The 21,108-nt window shown below is 45.0% G+C and overlaps 1 protein-coding gene and 1 long non-coding RNA gene across 6 annotated transcripts; both read left to right on the top strand.

The window, feature by feature from the left end:
• Positions 1-1,176: 1,176 nt before the first annotated feature.
• Positions 1,177-7,156, top strand: BARX1 (BARX homeobox 1). Its single transcript, XM_037904782.2, has 4 exons — positions 1,177-1,413; positions 4,936-5,224; positions 5,629-5,713; positions 6,417-7,156. Exons 1-4 carry the CDS (start codon positions 1,209-1,211, stop codon positions 6,579-6,581), a joined length of 744 nt encoding a protein of 247 aa, XP_037760710.1. The 5' UTR covers positions 1,177-1,208; the 3' UTR covers positions 6,582-7,156.
• Positions 7,157-10,202: 3,046 nt separating this feature from the next.
• Positions 10,203-20,740, top strand: LOC122466712. Of its 5 annotated transcripts, XR_006292441.1 has the most exons (7): positions 10,203-11,019; positions 12,993-13,136; positions 13,748-13,915; positions 14,854-14,960; positions 15,074-15,133; positions 17,620-17,690; positions 20,096-20,740. It is a non-coding gene; the product is annotated as an uncharacterized LOC122466712 (long non-coding RNA). The 5 variants fall into 5 exon arrangements; XR_006292444.1 differs by lacking the exons at positions 13,748-13,915; positions 14,854-14,960 and adding an exon at positions 13,560-13,663 and having other exon boundaries at positions 10,210-11,019; XR_006292442.1 differs by lacking the exons at positions 13,748-13,915; positions 14,854-14,960 and adding an exon at positions 13,563-13,663 and having other exon boundaries at positions 10,212-11,019.
• Positions 20,741-21,108: the final 368 nt, after the last annotated feature.

Here is a 21,108-nt window from a genome sequence, read left to right as displayed (position 1 = left end):
AGCCTCCAGGTAGTGGGAGGGTGCGGCTGTGAGACAGGTTCCGGTAGGGCAGGAGGAATCACCTGGCCTTAGTTCAGTGTGTTTTCCTTCTCCAGACTTGGCATCCGAGCGGAGAAAGTAAATGACTTGCCGCTTGCAGCAAAAGCTTATTCCCTTCCCCATGCTTTGGGTAGGGCCAAACGGGCTATTTGCGGGAGTTAAAGGCGAGCAGGACGCGGCCCGTAGCTTGTGGGGCTGGGACTTTCCGAGAATGGAAGCGGGGAACGCCAAATACTGCGCAAGGCGATTCGCGTGTTAAATGGTACACCGTGAACCTGGGGTTTTTTTTTTCATGGAATGCTCAATATTTGACAGGCTCTTTGACGTGTGCCTGACCTGCAAAACTGGATGGGGAGATGAGCTACGAAGGAGAGCTGGCTTTGCGTTTGGAAAACGTCCTTAGACTACATTTAAAACCAATAGGACGTTGCACATCCTAGAGGGTAAATGCAGCTCCAGCATTTCTAAACCACGGGCACATTCCTCTTCTTGTTCGGAGCGGGCTGGAGGCGCATACTTGCTGTAAAGTACCTTTAGCTTCAAATCGGTCATCGCTGGTTTGGGTGCCTATGAAAATATAAAGGCTCATTTGCTTTAAATGGCACAGGATAGACGCTCTTCCCTAACCTTTCGTTTCCAGGTACTAAGCGCCCCCTTTTCCCCCCCTCCCCCTCCCCCCCCACACCCCAGTCCAGCTCCTACAGTCCCAGACTCAGGTCAGGAATATAATAGGCTGCTGTCTTCAGTCCTGGGGCGGAGAAAGAGCTCTCCTATGACGTGCCTCGTGCAGCATGAGGTTGTAACTTTTCCAGCCTGGGCTCACTCCTTAAGGAGATCTTCAGCCACTCAGTGCCGTGGGGAAGGAAGAGGGGGGGTGGTCGGGGCAAGCACACGCCGAGCGCTAGCCCCTCGAGCCCCTCCGAAGGGGAAAGGCTACCAGGGCTGCGGGGCAGCTGCGCGCTTGGGCAGCCAAACCCCAGGAGGGAGAATGGACAAAGCCTGCCCGAGGTCCCTGGGCGCCCTTCCAGAGGCACCAGGCGGAGGGCTGCTCTAGGGCGAGCCCGGCAGGATCTGTGCAGCCCGCGGCGCAGAGAGCCCGCGCCTCCCGGAGGAAAGGGGCTGGGGGCGTCCCTGGGGTCTGGCCTGGGGCCTCGCACGCAGCGGGAAGGATGCAGCATCCCCTGGACCTGGGAGCCGCGCATTATTTCCCAGCGGAAGCCTTTCCTGACCACCGCTCGCATCGCTACCGGAGTTTTATGATCGAGGAAATCCTGACGGATCACCCCGACTCCAAGGTCTCGGCGCCGGCCGGAGAGCTCCTCAAGTTCGGGGTGCAAGCGCTGCTCTCAGCCCGACCCTACCACAACCACCTAGGTACGTCCCGCGGCCTCGCTAGCCCCCGCACAGGCCGGGGAGCAGCCTCCGTCTGTATCCGCCCTGCAGCGGCTGCCAGACTAGGTGCAGGGGGAGGACAGGGGCGCGCTCTGCCCAGAGTGACAGTCCCCTGCATTAGCTCCCTCCCCGGGGAACCAGCTGGGCTCCCGGCGCAGGGCAGGTCCCGGGGATGGCAGGGGTCGTCCCAGGCGGTAACAGGCTTAGACCTCTCTTCCCTTGTTTGTCAGCGTGCCTGATGGCAAAAGGCGACTGCACAGAGGAGCTGGGGTCAGGGTGGAAACACGAAGCAGCTCTCTGTATTCAGGGATCCGCTCAGTGGCCGAGTTCGGTGGATAGATCCCTTCACATCTAAGACACAAACGGATCTGTGTTTATATGCCACTAGGACGATCCCATTTCATGTGGTTTCATGCCAGAAGTTTAGGCCACAGTCAAGCAAATATCTCACACACACCCAGAAAGGAAGATTCAAAATAACAAGATGGTTTTTTCCAAACAGGATTTTAAGAGAAGCCGGTTTCTCACACATCTAAACAGCCTATATATAACTGGCATGAAACAAACTCTGTTCTTTCCCTTTCCCCCAAGCGTTTGAGCTGCATTTTTCTCCTATAACTGATTTTTATTGGGCTCATCAAAGGGAACAGCCTGTTTCCTTCTCATTCGATTTGCTTACTTTCAGTTGGGAAAAACTTTTTTTCCGTTCTGCGCAGGGCGGAATCTTAGTCTGGTAAAAGACACACTGTAATTACACGAGGAAAACAAAACAAAAACTTTCAAAATAGTATGTGGCATTTCTAATCTTTTCCCCCCGAAGAATTGCACCAATTTTTTTTCACTTTACTTGTCAAGGTTATTTTCAGAAGGAAGCTCATATCATTCACTACACATTAAAATAAACGATTGGGTTATTAATGTGAGTAAGCGGTTTGTAAGCATTTCAGGCAGGCTCTTTGCCTTCTGACACTGAAGGCCTTAACTCGATTTAAATTCAACATAGGCCTAAAAGCTTGGGCCTTATGAAAGCTGTATTATGGGTCCCATCCTATTTAGAGAAAACGCCCCTCGAAGATAAGGAAAGTTGTATTTGTGTACAGAGTAAGGGATTGGACCCTAAATAGTGATATTATGATTGTATTGTATGGAAGAGAGGCAAATATAGAACGTTGTAGACTGACAAATATAGAACTTTTATTTGTATTTAGTAATGGACTACATAGAACATTACTCATATGGGTGTGCACATATAGTGTAATATATAGACTGTAACATATATATCTGGACATATGTAATATATTACTAATATATTACAGGCACAATAAGCAAACCATTTATGGCTTCTGAATTTGAAAACTGTCCATTTGAAAATTGTTCTTTCCAAAGCTCCCTTTATGTATAACCAAATCTTTCTTTATCATAGAAAAAAGAATCAAATACAAAGAACACAGTTTATTGTTTCCCCTAACACAGTCTGTTTGCATAAAGAATCAGAGCAACAATTTTCTATGGAGGGATCGTTGCATCCGATGAAGTGGGCTGTAGCTCAGGAAAGCTTATGCTCATATAAATTTGTTCGTCTCTAAGGTGCCACAAGTCCTCCTGTTCTTTCTATGGAGGGAATGTTTTTTGCAGACCGGCCGAACTCAAATGCTCCTTTAAAATATTAAACCAAGTATAATGAGGTTTATAAATTATTATGGCAAAACTCCCATTGCCTTCAGGAGGAGCAGGGGCGGATCCTAAATTGGGGTAATAAAAGTTCGTGCTTCTGCCACACAATTTATATTTAGGCCCGGGAGAGGGAGTTGGAAAAGCCTTTTAGAAACATTTTTTCCTGATTGTCCCTGTAGTTTCCTTGCTGCCTGAGGCCGTTCAAGATCATCGGTTTGTGTTTTAATTTAAATCGCTCTAGCGAGTGCAGCGTACTGTCCTTTTAGTTCCTCCCCCATCAAAGCTTTGTAATATACTGAATGAATTATTCATTATTTCCAAGCTAATTCTGCATATGCGTTGAGCCAGGTCTTTTGCTGTTTCCTCCTCAAGATTAATAGGGAAAGGACTTCCTACTTGTGCGGGGCATGTGGGGGGCTCCGGGGAGGGATGCTTGAACTGTAAGTTTATATAGTTTCTTAGCCTGCTATTAGCAAACTAAACTTCCAGGAGGTCATTTGTCAATTTGATTTTATACTTCAAATAAGAGAGTTGAAACTAAATACGTGGTTCAGAGAAGAAGTACCGCCAGTTCAAAAATAACTTGTTAGGCATTACTACAATATTTTGGATCGAGAAAGGTTAGACCTGAATGTTTTGATTGTGATTCAGTAATACATTTAACGATGGGTTTGTTTGTGAATTTAAATTAGAATAAACCCTTTCTGTTTTGTTCTATAGCATATTGCTTAACATGCAAAATGTGCCAGTATTCTGGATGGTTATTAAAATTAATATTTTATTAGAATGAATGAAAACGCAAAGAACGAAAATATTATATAACTATACGGGGACTTTGGACTAAACTTATATATATATATAGCAGTGCCAGTGCTATAACCTCCCGTCCATGTAAGCTATCTTATTCTATTATCTTGATTATTTATTCTATGGCCAAGAACTAAGACCTTTATTAGGTACTATTACATACTAGTGCTTTTAAATTATTTTAAGTTATACCCACTTGTAAATCCCAAACTATTAATTATCAACGGCTATCTTAAATTTGAAAATACATTTACATAATAACAATTCGATCATATTTGGATCTGGGATTTTTATATTACAGCAAGATATTTACTGAACGGGGGGGGGAATCAAACATTAAGAAATATACAGATCTAGGCTGAAGAATATTGGCTACCTTTTTTAAAAAAATAGACGTTGGTTTAAGAGACCTGTGAACATTTCATTCTCCTAATTGGAAATATTTTAATCTTTCCCCCTTTCCTTAGTTGTGCTGCATTTTACTCATTCCCCCCCCCCCCCGCCCCCGAACAATAACGTTCATGTTGTTTCTTTACCGAAGATGTTTAAAAGAGACAGAAATACAAGGCTGAAGTTAAGAAAACCTTACAGTCTGATCGCTTTGACGTATAAAGTATTCCCAACTTGATTCCCCCCCCCTCACTGAATGAAGGTTAGACTCGTTTGAAAAATGAAAATAAAAAAAGCGCTGGATGGTGATGTTAAATGCTTGTCGTATTCGTGTCTTTGGATCCACACACAGAGCTCAGCAAGTAACCCATTTCCCCCCACTAAACTCCATCCCGCTTTCCTTGCGGGACTCCACATTTCCTTCATTTTTCCCCCTGACCCTGTTACTCCTTTTTTCCCAGGCGGTGCCCGGGGCCTCTGAGCTGTCGTAGGGCCTGGCTGGGGTGGCTTGGGACATGGGCACGGCGTATCTGAAACACGCCAACAGCCATGCGGCGATCTGGGGAAGCTGAGCCAGCGCTAGATACGTGCCAAGGGCTCCTGCCCGCTCTCACCGTGTCTTTCTCTCCGCAGCGGTGCTGAAGGCGGAGCAGGCGGCGGTGTTCAAATTTCCCCTGGCCCCCCTGGGCTGCTCCGGCCTGGGTTCGGCCCTGCTGGCTGCAGGTTCGGGGCTGCAGGGCGGCTCGGGATCCCCTCACCTCCCGCTGGAGCTGCACCTCCGGGGGAAGCTGGAGCCGGGACCCCCGGAGCAGGGCAGCAAAGCCAAGAAAGGGCGCCGGAGCCGCACGGTGTTCACCGAGCTGCAGCTGATGGGGCTGGAGAAGCGCTTCGAGAAACAGAAATACCTCTCCACGCCGGACAGGTGGGGGGGGGCAGGAGCCGCTGCCGGGGGTGGGTGGGGGGTAGAGGGTTCCCAACCATAAGACCAGTTCTGCCCTGCAGTCTCAGGGCAGCGCACGGGGCCAGCCAGGCTGGGTTACCTGCCCCCAGACTCCGGGGCTGGGCACCAGGGGGACTAAGCGGTCCTGGCCCCAGCCCACAGGTCACCCCCCTTCCCAGTTCGGATATCTGCTGAACAGAAGCTCGGTGGGGATGGGGAAAGAGGGCTGGGAACGCCCGACAGTCCCAATCCTTCCGTAAGGAACAATACGGACCAAGGGGGGAGGGGAGCGGAGCGATGTATGGGATTTATCTGAGCAGTGGGGTTTTGACTGGCAAGTGGGTGGTTTTCTGATGGCAGTACGTGTGTCTTCTCTCGCCTTGCAGAATAGACCTGGCAGAGTCCCTGGGTCTCAGTCAACTTCAGGTGAAAACGTGGTACCAAAATAGGCGAATGAAATGGAAGAAAATAGTAAGTGTCTTTACTTGTCTGTCTGTAAAGCCTCGGGCCTCCCCCCACCCCAGGTAGAAGTTGGTTGCTGGCCCATAGCTGGTTGCATCAGGGAACGTTAGGCACTTGCCGGAAGAGGAAAAGGGGTTTAGATTATTCGCTCTTCGAATCTAACATCTCTCTTTGTGTTCCCTGATTTGCTGATTGTTCGGATATAGATTCTCTCCCTTTTCTACGTTGTTGGTGACAAAGGCCTGCAAACCCAGCCCGGCTGGCTATGGCAGAAGGGGGTATCTATCATGAACAGCAGAAGAGCTTGTAAAAATGCAACTGCACAAAGGCACAACGTTGAGGAGCACAGGAAGACAGGGAAAGAAACCAATAGCCAAGTCTGCTCCGGGGGGTTGAGGATATGTCCTCCCCCCCTCCCCCCACCCCGGCCAGGATATTCAGGACCAAGTGAGGGAGGTGATCGATAGAGGTAAAGATCCGTTAAAAGCAGTAAATGCAACCCAGGTCATGATTCAAGCCAGCTGTAAGCTGTTCTAGTTGGCTGCCTCCCAGACCTGGTGTTGAAATACTGGAGACATAGAATATAGTTTTGATTCTCGTTATAATTTTTAGTGTAATATCGGCCAGCCTATAGCTTTCACAATAGGACAAAGCCCTTGTATCAGGCACCTTTAAGCGTGGTTTTATTCTGGAATATCCTTTGGTTTTCCAGGTATTACAAGGTGGGGGCCTTGAATCCCCTACCAAACCTAAAGGCCGCCCGAAGAAAAACTCCATCCCAACCAGCGAGCAACTTACAGAGCAGGAGCGAGCCAAGGAAGCAGAGAAACAAGCGGAAAGCCTAAACTCGCCCTGTGAAGTCAACCAGGAGGAATAAAAAAGGAAAAAGAAAAAAAAAATCAAGGATGCCTCGTTAGCGTGGCAGACAGCACAAAGACTTACAAAGCAGCATCGATCAAGTGCCTTCGCTAACGAGACCTGAACATTTAAAAGACTGGATTAACTATGAGAAACACACCATCCGCAGCAGTTGGACTGATCCTTAGACTTGTGTGCCATGCATTTGTTAGGCCTCATGCACTCCCTTCTATTTTAAAACCTAGTTTCCACAATGTGGAATGAGGAGCAGGATAACTAGACAAGGCCCATGCAGCGTTCTGTTCCACAAGAAGATGCAAGGTGGAAGAAGATGGGTGACAAAATGGTTAGTGGATTATTATTACCATTTGATTTCCGTTGTATTTAATATTTGGTTGATTCCTTTCCCTCTCTTTTTCCTCCCCGTCCCCTCCCCCCACCCCCATGTACATAAGGAAAAACACACCCGTTTCTCTTTCTCTGTATCGGCTTGGGAGCTCTGAGATGGAAGATTGTTGTATTTTGTATGACAACCTGAAAGGGTCAGGAGGAGATTGTTACTGTTATCTTAAGCCTTACTTGCTGTCTACAATCCTGTGGTGCCCCAAGTTATCCGAAAACTGCATTTTATGATCAGTTAATGCAAGATATTTACTTTATTTCAATAAAGTATTTTATGAGTAGTTACTTTCAGTAAGGTAATGTGTTTGTGTCTTAGTAGAAGCAGTTTTCCTGTTAGCTTTTCAAATACAAGTTAATTGACAGATCAAAACGAAACAGAAGATACACAACTCTGTTCCAGAGACATACTGTATTCTTGTCGCTTTATTTCTTCCATTTGTGATACTGTATTCATTTTCACGAGTAAATTCTCACCCGCAGAGTAGCGCGGATCTAGGGGGTACAATCCTTAAATCTTTACTCTGCCCAACTTCCCTCATCTTGGTCCATACTTAGTGTATTTCACGCATTGCTTTTTTATATATAGTTCACTGATTGCTTTTCGTACAACTTCTGTTAGCAAGTTAAAAGTGATACGTCTGCACAGTAAATATGTTAAATGCTGTTTTGACTTAAATTAGAGGCGAAACAGAGTTTCTTGATGTGGGTGTGGTAATATGTGAAAGTGGATAGCCGACCTATCGTGTTACTTTTTAAAAGGCCACCAAATAATTTAAAATATACAAGCTTTCGAAGCCGATGATTCTCCCTAAAGGGCACAAAATGCGTATTATAAATTGTTTGGTTTAGTAATAAGCAAATTGTTATCTGGACTGCCTACAGAAAACCAACACTAATTTCCTCTATGCCATATTATTGTGTGTTGCCTAAGTTTCATATAATGTTCGATTCCCCATCAACTTCAATGGAGTATAAAAGATCGGGTCCATAAGAAAATGCTAAAACTATAGACCGAATTGGATCTTAAATTACTCTGAGCAAAACCCTGGAACAATGTCACTGTTTGCCCCTATATTTATATATTTAAATAGCTACGTTTTAACTAGAGACGTAACCACACACCATACTTCCTCTAAGGAGAAATTAAGCGGTTTAAAAGTTTTTAACTGGATGGTATTTTTCCTTGTAACCGGTAAAGATTAAGACCAAAAAATCGAAACCATGTAAAATATACTGAAAATACATTGTTCATTCAGTATGAAAATATTCACATTAACATTTGCGTCAAAGAAAGTCCTCTCGATAACAGGTTTTCTCTCTTGCTCTGTACATTTAATATGAGAAGTGCCGAGCAAGAGAAATCGGCCGTGAAACAGCGTGAATCAAACGATACAAACGGGTCCCTCGAAGCTGCCGCGAAGTTACACACAGATACAGCACACTGGAATGTTCGAAAGCTAGACGTCACAAAACCAGAGTTACGTAGACAATTGCCTCCGGTAATGTAGCGAAAGAATGTAAACCATTCTTTACAACCTGGAGGGTGCATTCAGTGAGTCCTAACCGCGTGTTCGATTCCTCGAATTTACCAGCACGATTTTAACACTGTGCGGCAAGGGGAAGTTTTTTGCAAATAAATAAATAAATAAATCAGTTGCTGGTAACACGATGATACTTTACACACGATGCTATTTGTTTTGTCTTTAAATTTCGGGGCTGATACTGCAGGCTCGGGCCCACAGTCTGTAGAAAGCAGACCGGCCCTCTCTGCGGTCTGTGTCTAACAATTTCGGAAATGCTAACTGGAATATCTCCGCGTTCAGTCCGCACCCCTATTATCTACACAGAGCGCTCACAAATTCGGATGCTGCTCTGTCGGCTGAGCCCTTTTCGAGCAACAGAAGCGATTATTCAAAATAAGGAGAGAGAAAAATATTCAGGAAACCCCAGATAGGAACCTCCCAGAGGCTGACCCTTAATCGCACATTAAAAGAGAAGAGTCTGGGGCTGATTATGATGTTTAGGAAATAGGGTGTCTCAGGTAAATGGGCGGATGGAAACGCCACAGGTCCTAGGTTCGCTCGTTGTAAGAGAATAGTTTCTTGGGCTGGTAGACGATTTTGGCTTGTCTGAATCTCCCCTCCCCTCCCCCATTAAGATGAGCTATGGGAATTAGAGGTGTCGGCGGGGGGGGGGGAAGGGTTGTGCTCTAGGGATTTTTCATGATGCCTCCATCCAGGTGGTCTGTGCCCACAACCTGCCCTCTGCTCCTCCAACTCTTGAAGCTGTCAGTTACAGACTCCTCTGCTTACATTCTCAGCTGGTGTACATCAGTTTAACTCCTCTGAAATCAACGGAGGGACACCGGTTTCCGCCGCCTGGCGACCCTGGCTGCCCATCGCTTCCTTCCATATCTCCGCCAGCTATTAATTCCACCGGGGTGGAATATGGAAAGGACGCAGCAAGCTTGGAAACTGATTAGGTGTTTCGGTGATAGCGCTCGACGAGAGCGGTTGGCTCTGCTGAACTCATTTTAGTGAATTATAGCTCCCCCAGCTCCTTTCCACTCTCAACTCGTAAATGTCACGGGCTGCGAGAATCTTAATATTTCACCTATTGCATGTAATATATATAGTCAATGATTCAGTGCCAGGGCTATGTTACGGGGGCTGTTTTGTTAACTGCTGAGATGAATAGCAGGATAGCGTGAGATCCTGCCTGTTTGAATACAGAATGTACTGGTTTTTCTATTGAGTTATCAAATCATAGCGTAGCTGCGGAAACATGCAATTGTCCCTTCTTTAAAAAAACAATAACGCCGCAGGAAACAAACTGCTGGTCTAGCAGAGAGAGCAAAGAGAACATTTGTTCTGAAGACTTCTTAAAGCATCTTAATTCCTTCCTCCCCACCTGGGCGAGACGGAAATGAGGGCATCCTAGCGCGCCAGTCAGTCATTTTCTTCTCCGAAGGTGTGCTGTATAGAAATATGAACTATTTCGGTGTGAAATTTTCTGCGCATTGTACTTTGAAGCATCCTTCCCTGAAGGGGGGGAAGCATGTTGTCAAAATGCGATGACATCTGATCTGTTCAAAGGAAGGTCTCTAAATTGCTGACGGGAAAAATAATCAGCCAGCCAGTCTGAGTGTCTGATTCCCAGCTGGAGCGTGGTGAGACAGGCAGAGACCATCCGCTGCTGGACCCTGCCTTTCGCTGCCTTCCAGAGTGGGCACGAAGGGGAGGGGGAATCATATTCATTTCACCCTAGGTTTTAATTTAATTCTGGGGCCAGAGCAAAACAGGTCAGGAGCCCGAGCCTGCTGCTCTTGAAACCGAGAGCGGCCCCACGGACTGCGCGGGACTCAACTTCGTTCAATGGATTGTTTGCATGATTATTAGTGGATTGAATTAGCTGATTTATTTCGGCCTGTCTGGCACTACAAGTGTGGCCTGGTGCCTGCCGATCAGGTTATGCAGAGCCTGGCTTGCAGGATCCATGTCCCAAATGGGTGCCTTGAGAACACGGATCATTTAAATCGGGCTGATGAGAGGCAGAGGCGGAGTGTAGGGCTTTGCAGCGTGCCAATCACCGCTACAATTCCGCTTATGGCAGGCGGCCGCGATCCCCAGGGCGCTGCAGGGAGCGATGCTGTCTGCGCTTGTGAACACCTTGGCCATGTGTCTCCCTCTCTGGGTGGCATCACAGCCGGAGGAGATCAGGGCTATGGATGGCTGCCGTGGCTGACCTCCTGCAGCAAAGATTGATTGATTTTAATTTTATTGGCCAGCCTCTCCCAATTAAGTGAGTAATTAGTAACCCAATTAAATAACTGAGTAAAAAGTAATCCCCAGGAAGGGGGAGGAGAAAAAAGAGCAGAGCCGCCTGTTCTGAGTAACTCAGGCCCTGACGCACACTCCCAGCTTCCAGCCCTACAGCATTTACAAGGAGCAGGACCGGCCCGGGTCCTTAGGCTGCGGCGTCGGGGGGAACGAGAAGAGGCGGAGGCGGTCGAAGTGCACTTGTTCGACTCGCCCAGCGTGACTGACAGCTCCGCAGTGAGTAGCGCCTTTCAGGGCTGCCCGCGGGGAGCAGCCGCGAGATCGGGGTCTGGGCACAGAGCTCCGAGGGGCCGGCGGGGGAAAGTCCCGAAGCAGCCCGCTATCCAGGCGCGGAAGCGGGGCGTTCAAACGCCTGTGCAGCTTTCCCTCGCTGGGTTAGAAAACTCTATGGGCTGATCATTTTGCAAACCATTGCTACGTCCCGTTTGTGGCTTGAATTGGTATTTTAATCTCCGTTCTCCCCCCCCCCCTTTTATTAAAAAAATAATGGGTTAGCTGATCTTATTTATGTATGGGTTATATTTCTGTGCCTGGTTTGATTTCTTGTGATTTAGTAGTAAGCGAAATTAAACTCTTCCCATAGGCGTAATAATGTTACATTAACACAGTTACACTGATGCACATTTGTAATATTTACAGAGCACTTTGCAAACGTAAATTACTGTATACATATTATAAAGAGGCTTCCATCCCAGTCACGTGAGAGACAAGGTGGGGGAGGTCAGATCAGTCGTGTCAGACAGGTAAATAGTACAATGCATGGTGTCCTGGTATATGCGCCGCAGGATAGGATTAGATTCAGTTTGCAAGTCTCTGGTCCAATACTCCTCATTCAGGCGAAAGTCTTATTGGTGGCTTCCTAGTCCACCCATTGTACCTTTAGAGCTGACTACAGAAATGAACATGAAGGGCTTAGCCTCCCCCCCCCCCCCCCCCAAAAAAAAAAAAAAGTTAGTGGGAAAACTCTCAGGATTGCAGGATCAGGCGCTTAGTTTCGCGAGAAGAAACTGCGGTCTGTGTTTGAAGGCTCTGCCAGCTAGTTATGGATCTGTCCGGAATAATTCTAATCCCAGATAACTCCGTGTCCCTAGCAAGGAGGACATGTATGTATCCCACTTAATGCCTGAATCTTTAGGAAGAACTCCTTGCAAGGTCAGTGGGGGGGGAGGGTTTCCTTTGTCAGGACAGACGGGATCTGGCTCCTAGACTATTGGTAATACAAGAAAGCAAGCCACTTGGTTACAGGGACAAGAATGCCAAGTAGCGTCCAGCGCCTGGTCCTGCAATAAGGCCGGATCTCGAGACTAGAGCTGGTAGAATAATCAAACCGTATTTTCACTTTCAGAAAGAAAGAAAGTTGTTTACTTCGGAAGTGTCTGAAACGGACTCTCTCTTGTCTTGCTATTTTCATGATTTTTTTAAAAAACCGAAAACATGATCAAAATCGTTATAAAACGTTAATTTGCTGAAAACCCAGTTTCCAGTGTATGAAACACTTTAATAAGGTTTAAAAATAGTAAAAAGTCGATTTTTTTTCATGATGAAACCATGCCAATATGCACTATTTTTCGTGAACGAAAATCACTTTTAAAGGTCATTTTTCTTTCTCTCTCACCCCCCCCCCCTTTTCCTGCATAAAATGTTGACTAGCTCTTCTTGAGACCAATGATGTAACCAATCTTGATTTGTCAGTCATTTTTACAACTTGTAACTTTTGGCTTCCTGTGTAGTCTTTCCTCAGAACTAACGTGAGGTTTCATTAAAGCAATTTATTTTTCGACACATTTACCTCAATCTGTCTTATTTCCGCATGGGTTACTCATTTTGCAAAATGTTAAGACGTTCCTGGGAGGGGAGCGCTTTGCTGTTGTGCCTGGATTTAGCTTGCAAATACGGCCAGTCAAAGACCTGATCTGAAGGTGTAGGAGAATTCCCTGCTCGTGTGTGTGTGTGTGTGTGTGTATTTAGACGATAGCTTGCGGTTGCTTCCTGTTGATAAAGCTATATCTGTGTCCTGGGTTAAATAAACTCCAGGGATGAGTGAGGAGGTGTTTGCAAGCCCAGGATGGTGATTGCTGAGTAAACAGGAAGCAAATTCGTTGTTGTTGTTATATTAATAAAATCAATAATATTATTAGTCTAGTTACCTATTTTGAGCAATGATGAGCGAGTTTGTATTTCAACTACAGGAAAAGCTGAAGCCGTGTAGAACACTACATGATCCGGATGGGGGAGTTCTGAGAGCAGTGACCAGTCAGAATACCGGGATTTGAATATTTCAATCGCTGACAATTACTACACACCTTTCCTCCGCTCTGGCTGAGACGAGGCCTGTGGGTGTAGTACAGAGCACTGTCTCTCTTTCGATTTTGCCTGCCCTACGGTTACTAGTTTATAACTGCAAGGGGAAGCTAGGTTATAAAACAATGACAAAATCTATTTTCAGTATATTGGCAACCAGCAGCTCATTATCATGCTGGGAAAATGTAAAAGGAAGAACTAGTGCATTAAAGCAGAAATAGATTGTGATTGTATTATTAAATCTATGTCCATGGTAGATGTTAAACAGAGATTTGGAATAGCTAATCTTTCCTTATAACTAGGATTTAAAGAACAATGTATATTTCATTTATATGTCTGAGACACAGGGTGGGTGAGGTAATATCTTTTATTGGATAAACTTGGTGAGACAGGCAAGCTTGCACGCTACACAGAGCTTTTCTTCCAGGACCTGAAGCTTGTCTCTCTCTCTCCAGCAGAAGTTTGTCCAGTAAAAGATATCATCTCACCCACCTTGACGCTCTAATATTCTGGGACCAGTAGGGCTGCCACAACACTGCACACATTTTATATTTTTGGTGTAAGTGGTGAACTAGTGATGATTATTCACATGCCGAAAAGACATTATTTGAAAATGGTTGTTCTACCTTTTCTCTTTATTCAGGGCTGTGAGGGAGAAAACTAGGCGTATGTTATACTCTATATTATTTTCATTGCTGGTCTTGGAAAGTGCCCCTTTAACAAGGGATGGAATCTACCCCAGGATCTGCAAGAGGGAATATGGCTGGGAACTCTACTGAAATATAAATGATAATAATTCATGTGTTCATAGGTACAGGATGTTTTTGGCTTAAAGAGCAAAACAAAAATCCAAGGAGCTTTCTCTTTCTGCTTATCCCAGTTATTTTATTCAAACCACGCTCCTGTCAACACAATCTCCCAGTATTGTTGCTGGGGCTAAAGTTTGTTGTGAATGAATACACTTATCTCAAACCAATATGTGGCAACTTTATGCTTACAACAAAAGCCCCATAACCAAAGGCCAGGCCATTCACTCTGCAGGATGGAGTGAGCGTGTGTGTGTGTGCGTGCGCGTCCACCATTCTGGGATTTTGTACCACCCTTCCTTGCTTCCTGTTCCCCCGTGTACATCCCTCCCCAGGGGCACCACAGTATTCAGAAGCCATGGGATTTGTGGGCTGAGGTGGAGCTGAGGACCAGCTTCTTTCCACAGCATGCTCCTTGGCTGACTCATCCCAGAAGATACTTGTGCCAATGCCTCCATGGTGTTAATATTGCCCTAGCATTCTAACTGCTGGGGACTCTCCCCTGAAGGGCCTGCTGCACAGCCATGGGAGCAGTCTGACAAGGCAGTAAGACTCCTGGACCATTCAGCTGGGCTGGGAGTGGGCCAGTAGAGTACCATACAGACACTTCCACATGGTTGACTCCTTTCTCTGGGCTAGGGAAGTAGCTGGCAGCTCTGCCAGCCTCAAAACCTCTCCCACCTAAGGGAAGTAGAACCAAGAAATCTGGTGAGGTGAACCTCACTGAGCTTTCTAGCCCCTCTTCCTTCCCTCTGGGTTTTTCTGTGGTAGGAAGTGATCAAACCCCAGATTATCAACCAAACCAGGACATTGTCCGGTCAGGTCACGTGGAGACAGATCAGAGTCCAAAGAACCAATCCCGGACACTGCACTCTCCCCAGATTCACTCCAGTCACCAGGTTAAGAGGCGTGACTGAGATGTGCTCATGTTATTTGTGAACAGACATCCTGAAGTATATTTGGCGATGTAAACAAGTTCTGAATGAAGACAGTGTCTCAAGCAGCATGCAGAGCTCTTTAAAGCAAAGATTAATGGCCTCAATGTTTAGGGTAATTGAACTACTTGCCTAGAAGAATTTTAATTTTGGAAGGAGTTGTTTACAGCAGAGAGTAAATATGTGCTGTGTACTGACTAATTCTCTGAATCTTTTTACTCATGCTAGCAAACTCCAAACTCCCTTTACTCACATGAAAGGTCTGTAAAGAAGTTGACAATACATTTGGTAAGTTGACTTTTTGGTAAAGTGCTTACGTTTCTGGGGCAAGTTGTTGTTATTTTTTTTTTGACTGGCTTACACATTGAAAGGAAACAAATTTTATTTCCATGACTACTTTTACTCAGGACCAGCCATATTCTGCTCTTGGTTCCACCAGTGCAATAGCTGAGAGCTGGTTTTGGCATGTGTTTAAGCTGCTGCATTGGGAAGGTATTCTACTGCCTGATGGTAAAAACAAAGACAAGCCGTGGAATTATTGGTAAAACGTTACTTTCAAGTGTATTTTGGAAAGGCCCTGTAAGTACCCTTACAAACAGGCTCATGGTCCGCTTCCCTACTATCCTCCATGACAGGTTTCAGAGTAGCAGCTGTGTTAGTCTGTATTCGCAAAAAGAAAAGGAGTACTTGTGGCACCTTAGACTAACCAATTTATTTGAGCACAAGCTTTCGTGAGCCACACGTGAGCTCATGAAAGCTTATGCTCAAATAAATTGGTTAGTCTCTAAGGTGCCACAAATATCCTCCACGAGTTTCACATACATTTTAGGTACCAACCAGATAAGAAGCTTAGAACTACAACAGGCCTGCTCTGAACACAGCTTTTTGTACTGATATAAGTGTTTTGGTTAGGGTTTGATATTCTTTTTTAAAAACACATAGTTATACTGGTACAACCCATAGTGTGGATGTAGTTATATTGGTACAAAGGTGCCTTATCCTGGGATAATTTATTCCCCTTCCTGGAAGTGAATAAGATATACTGCGACAAGCATGTTTATACTAGTAGAGCTGCTTCCACATCTGGGGGTTGCACTGCTTTAAGTATCTGGTTCAAGTCAAATATCTTGTTTGTAACCAAGAGAGCTGTGTATTGAAGGCTGGATAAGTAAAGTGTTCTTCCCATATTAGAATGTTAATTAGGTCATGGCTAAAATGTAATTAAGAGGTTCAACATTAATAGATCACCAAGTCCATCTTTGTGAAGGATGGGCTATGTCAGGTAATTAACATTAGCTTTTAATAAAAAAATTTAAATCTGTTTGTTATCTAAGACACAGGTTAAGGAAAGAATATTTGTACATCTGGTATAATGCTTAAATTAGCCAAAAGGACAAAATTTGGTTCAAGTCATGGTACATAATCTGCAACATCCTAAATTTAGGTTAATAAACGTAATGCTATAGTTTAGATATTAGCATCCAAATATTTGGGTACATCCCCCCCATAAAAGGTTATATTAAGAGTAGCTTGTGGAAAGCAAATATAGCAATGAGTGTAGATTGTCCCTCAGTAATTGAGAATTTAGGATAGGTTGTTCCTCAGCAAATACAACCCATCAGAGAAGTATTTCTGTTACTTTCCTGACTTTGCTTCTGAATGGCACTTGACTTCACAGGTGCCAACTTGCCAAGGTGCCAGGAGGTATTTGAAACCTGGCTCTGCCCCAGGCCCCTCCCGACTCCACCCTTCCCCCAAGGCCCCATGCCCTTACTGTCCTCGCTAGCCCCGAACCCTGGCTCCTTCTGCTCCCTCCTCCGAGCATGCCATGTTCCTGCTCCTTCCCCTCCCTCCTTCCCAGCCTCCAGCTGATTACAGCGGGCAGGAGACGTGGGGAGGGAGGGAGAGGCGATGACCTGCGGGGCCTGCCGGCGGGCGGGAAGCATTGGGGTGGGGTAGAGCAGGGGAGTTGATAGTGGGGGAGTTGGTGGGTGCTCAGCACCCACATTTTTTTAAACCCATGGATGCTCCAGCCCCGGAGCACCCACAGAGTTGGTGTCTATGCTTGACTTTCCCCCAAAGGCCAAGGAGTGGCCTATATGGGGCCAAATTTTGCCCACAGTGACCCCCACCAAAGTCAGTTTTCCAGATTAGTCAGATTATACCCCAATATTATTTTTTTTTTGTAAAATTTGGGGCAAAATTCTCCCATCTTACACCTTTGTGTGGGATATAGGTCAAGGCAGAGTTTGGCCATCTCTATCCATGATTATGTAGAAATTAGATGACAGCATGAAAGTATCTTCAAATCTTAGACCCTAGCACAATGGGTACTGATCCATGACTAGGGCTCGTAAGCACCATGGTAATACAAATGAAACATCATCACGAAATAAACAAAATGGAATCTTGTGTTGCATTTGTTTGGGGTTCTCGCTAGTGTATTGAAAGAACATGGGAATTACCATGCTGGGTCAGAGCAATGGTCCTTCTAGTCCAATATATTGTCACCAACAGTGACAAGTAGAAGGGTGCAGTCCTGGGTCCATTGAAGCCAATGGCAAAACTTCCACTGGTTTAACTGGAACTAGGATTTCACCCTAAATTTTTAATGGATGCAAGAAACTCCAGTTAGGCAGGAACTTTCCCACAGGGGAAGTACATTCCTAATTCTGTGCATGTAGTGTGACTGCCTTGAGCCTTGATGCAGGAGAGTTTATATCCCTTATACATTTTAATCTCATCTGATGTAATTCTGGATATTGTTCATATAGGGCCAGATGCAAACCCCATTAAGGCCAAAGGGAGTCTTTCCATGGACTTCATTGGGCTTTGGCTCAGGCAGGTAAATGTTCATTCCTTTTTGTGATTGCTGCCAGGCTCTTAGTCTCAAAGAATTCATCAGGGTTAATTGCATGTGTTTTTTTTTTTTTTTTTAAATCCTTTATTAGCTTTACATTTGTTGTCTTTCCACTTCAGTGGGTGTCCCTTGGGCAGTACTTAATTTGTAATGAAAGTGGTGCCAGGGCTCAAGCAATTAGGTGGTGGGGCTCGGGAAGTTCCTCCGGCAGCTGAGTGACGTGTAACCGATGCGGCAAGCCCAGAGGTGTCGGGGCTATGAACTACCAAGCTTTAGAGGTGTCAGGACTCAGCCCTGGCAAGCCTTGACACAAATTAAGCACTGCCCTTGGGTCTAGCATTATGAAAGCGGTTAAATAGGAGATCTCAAGTGACTTTCTTTACACTATTCTTCTAGTCCCCTATCATGCCCTCTCTTATTTGCCACCTTGGCCCAGATCCTCAAAGGTATTTAAGTCTGTCTGTCTCTCATTGATTTTAATAGGAGTTAGGTGCCGAAGTACTTTTGAGGATCTGGGCCTTACTTCCTAAACAGTATAGTCCTAATCTTTTTAATTTCTTCTCTGATAGAAGGAGAAAACCTTGGATATCAAATTCTGAGCTTTACCCTGCATGGGTGAAAACAAATGCTGCACTTGAAATATTATGGCTTTGGTATTACCAATAAATATTACCTTGTACACCTTCACACAGCTACTTGTGCAAACTGTTCCTACCAAGAGTAGGAGCAATATGCATAGAGGAAGGCAGTGTCCATATGAAAGCATCCAAGAGCACTACGACCTGCCCAAAACTGCTCCTCCAAAGCTCAGGTGTGAAAGATTTGCAACATACCTCTTACAACTTCACCTTTCATGTGCTGTGGGGAGCCAGACTAGAGATGCAACCCTTGCAACCTTCCGGCCCCCTCTTGGGCACTTCTTTTCTCATGTACACAGAAGGGCAAGCCTGAAACTGGCTCTTGAAGTTCATGTTTTTAGTATGATATTTGAGCTCTACTGTTTTAGTATTAAAATAGGTGAGTTTTCTTCCTACTATCAGATTAATAAATTCCAACGTCAGAAGGGACCACTGTGATCATCTAGTCTGACCTCCTGTATTACGCAGACCATAGACTATCCCCAAAATAATTCCTAGAGCAGATCTTTTAGAAAAATATCCGATCCTGATTTAAAAATTGTCAGTGATGGAGAATCCACTCCAACACTTGGTAAATTGTTCCAATAGTTAATTATCCTCACTCTTCAAAATGTACATCTTATTTCCAATACAAATTTGTCTAGCTTCAGTTTCCAATCACTGGATCATATTATACCTTTTTCTGCTAGACTGACAAGCCTGTTATTAAAAAGCAAAATAATTGCAGTTCTTTTGAAGCCTGTGGACGCTGCTCTCTCGCTATTTGTGCTCTGTGGGCCTCTCTGAGCCCAGGGTTGAATGGGGTTACACTCTGTAAATTAGAAGAGAAGGTACCCTTCTGGATCTTAGATTTTTGTGATGCTTTTGTTTTTATATATATATAATACATTTTAAAAAAAGGGTGGGGGGAGTGAAGTGACTTTCTTCTTCAAGCTTCTCGAAATATTTTTCTTTCTCCTGGAAAATGGTAAGCTTTGCAGAATCATGAGCCGGATTCTGCGGTGGTACAACAGTATAAGTGCAAAGTAATTCCCTGGGGCTGACCGATTTGAAGTCTAATGGCATTACTCTGCATTATAGGAAAAGTGGAGAATTTGACACTTTGTTAGCTGTGTCAATTGTACGAGATGTTGGTGTATGTCCAGTTAGGATAAAGAAGATGGAACAAGGATGACGAATTAGCCCAGCGGTTCTCAAACTTTGGGGTCCCAACCCACAGTGGGTTTTGACCCCATTTTAATGGGGGTTTCCAGGGCTGGAATTAGACTTGCTGGGACCCAGGGCCAAAGCCCAAGGGCTTTAACCCTAGGCAGCGAGGCTCAGGTTACAGGCCCTCTGCCTGGGGCAATGGGGCTCAGGCTTTGGCTTTGGCCTTGCTGCCTGGGGTGGCAGGGCTCGGGTGCCACCTTGGTACAAGCACCGTGCCACTGTATAGGAAGTTTGAATTTTTGTGTAACTTATAGTTATTCCCTTTAAGGTGTGTGGCTCTAACTGGTCCTTAGCAGATCAACCTTGCTCTGTCTGACCTTGGCAGCATTACAAGGAATTCACTGCACACCAAAGAATGATTCTTGGACCGATATAGGCACCAGCATGCAAGTTTTCTATCTCCACCTATTCTGCCTTTAATGGACTTGTATTGTCCTTGTTTTAAGGACTGCATTACTTTCCTCATTTGCTGCAGTCTCTCGAGGTTGCTCATAATCTACAGTATTACAGGTTCATATTCTCTACTGCTTTATTTTTCTTCAGTGCCCCTTGCAGCATTTTGATGCAATGGAGGAGTGAAGAGTATTCATTGGTCTTCTGCGATTGGTGGTGAGAAGCGGCAGGAGAGATTGAGACTGATTCTCATCTTAGCATGTAAAGATCCAGAGTGTCCCTTGTCTCATCAATCAAGAAGCTTACAGAGACACCAGCAGCAGAAGATAGGGAGTCAGCAGCCTTGGGCACACGAAAACTGATCACAGCAGGAGGACCGTTAACGCATGTGCAGTGTGATGAATCTGGTTTGCCGACACAATTGCCATAAATTGCAGCACTTCACTTTGCAGCAAATGGTTGCATGCTGTCTCAAGCGGAAGGACTTGGAGGATGGAGGAATGATCCTCCAGGGCAGTATGCATTCTATATTATTCATACATAATGCTATTGTTTTCCTTAGTGCAAACACTTAGGCTGTATGTATGCAAGTCAGTCTATTGCTCCTCTGTTCATCTTCAGAGTTGCTGAACTGTCTCTTACAAAACATAAAGAGAATCAGATATTTAGGAAACATCATAGGGGGCTTTCGTATTACACCAAAAAAACAGAGGGTTGGATAGAAGAATATAGTATCAATTTATGCTTGCTTTGAGGAATATTTCCTCTCAATAAAGCACAGCATTTTAAAACCAATATTATGAAAATTGTATTGTGTATCATTAACATATTTTAATTGTTTAGATCTCTTGCATGAGTGATACAGGGGCCTTGATACACACATGACCTCATTTTCATTATGTTAAGTTTGCTAAAGACATGTATCGTAGGGATTGATGAACATAGTGGAATTCCAGGTATGTGAGCATCACAACCATTTTTTCCCCAAATGTGTTTTTTAATTTCAGAAAAAGAAGTTTGAATCTGTGAGAGTCTTTTCCTCCTAAGTTAAACACATATTTGTTCAGTGAAATGTAAAAAAATATTTTTTTTTTTTACCTGGAGGCAAGTCTAAGCTATGCCAACAGTGGTGGAAAAGTATACGAAAGCTCACATTGTGTGCT

The sequence above is a fragment of the Chelonia mydas genome, chromosome 7 (genome assembly GCF_015237465.2).
Source record: "Chelonia mydas isolate rCheMyd1 chromosome 7, rCheMyd1.pri.v2, whole genome shotgun sequence".
Lineage (NCBI taxonomy): Eukaryota > Metazoa > Chordata > Testudines > Cheloniidae > Chelonia > Chelonia mydas.
The sequence above is the reverse complement of the archived record's forward strand: the minus strand, read 5'-3'. Positions and strand labels throughout refer to the sequence as shown.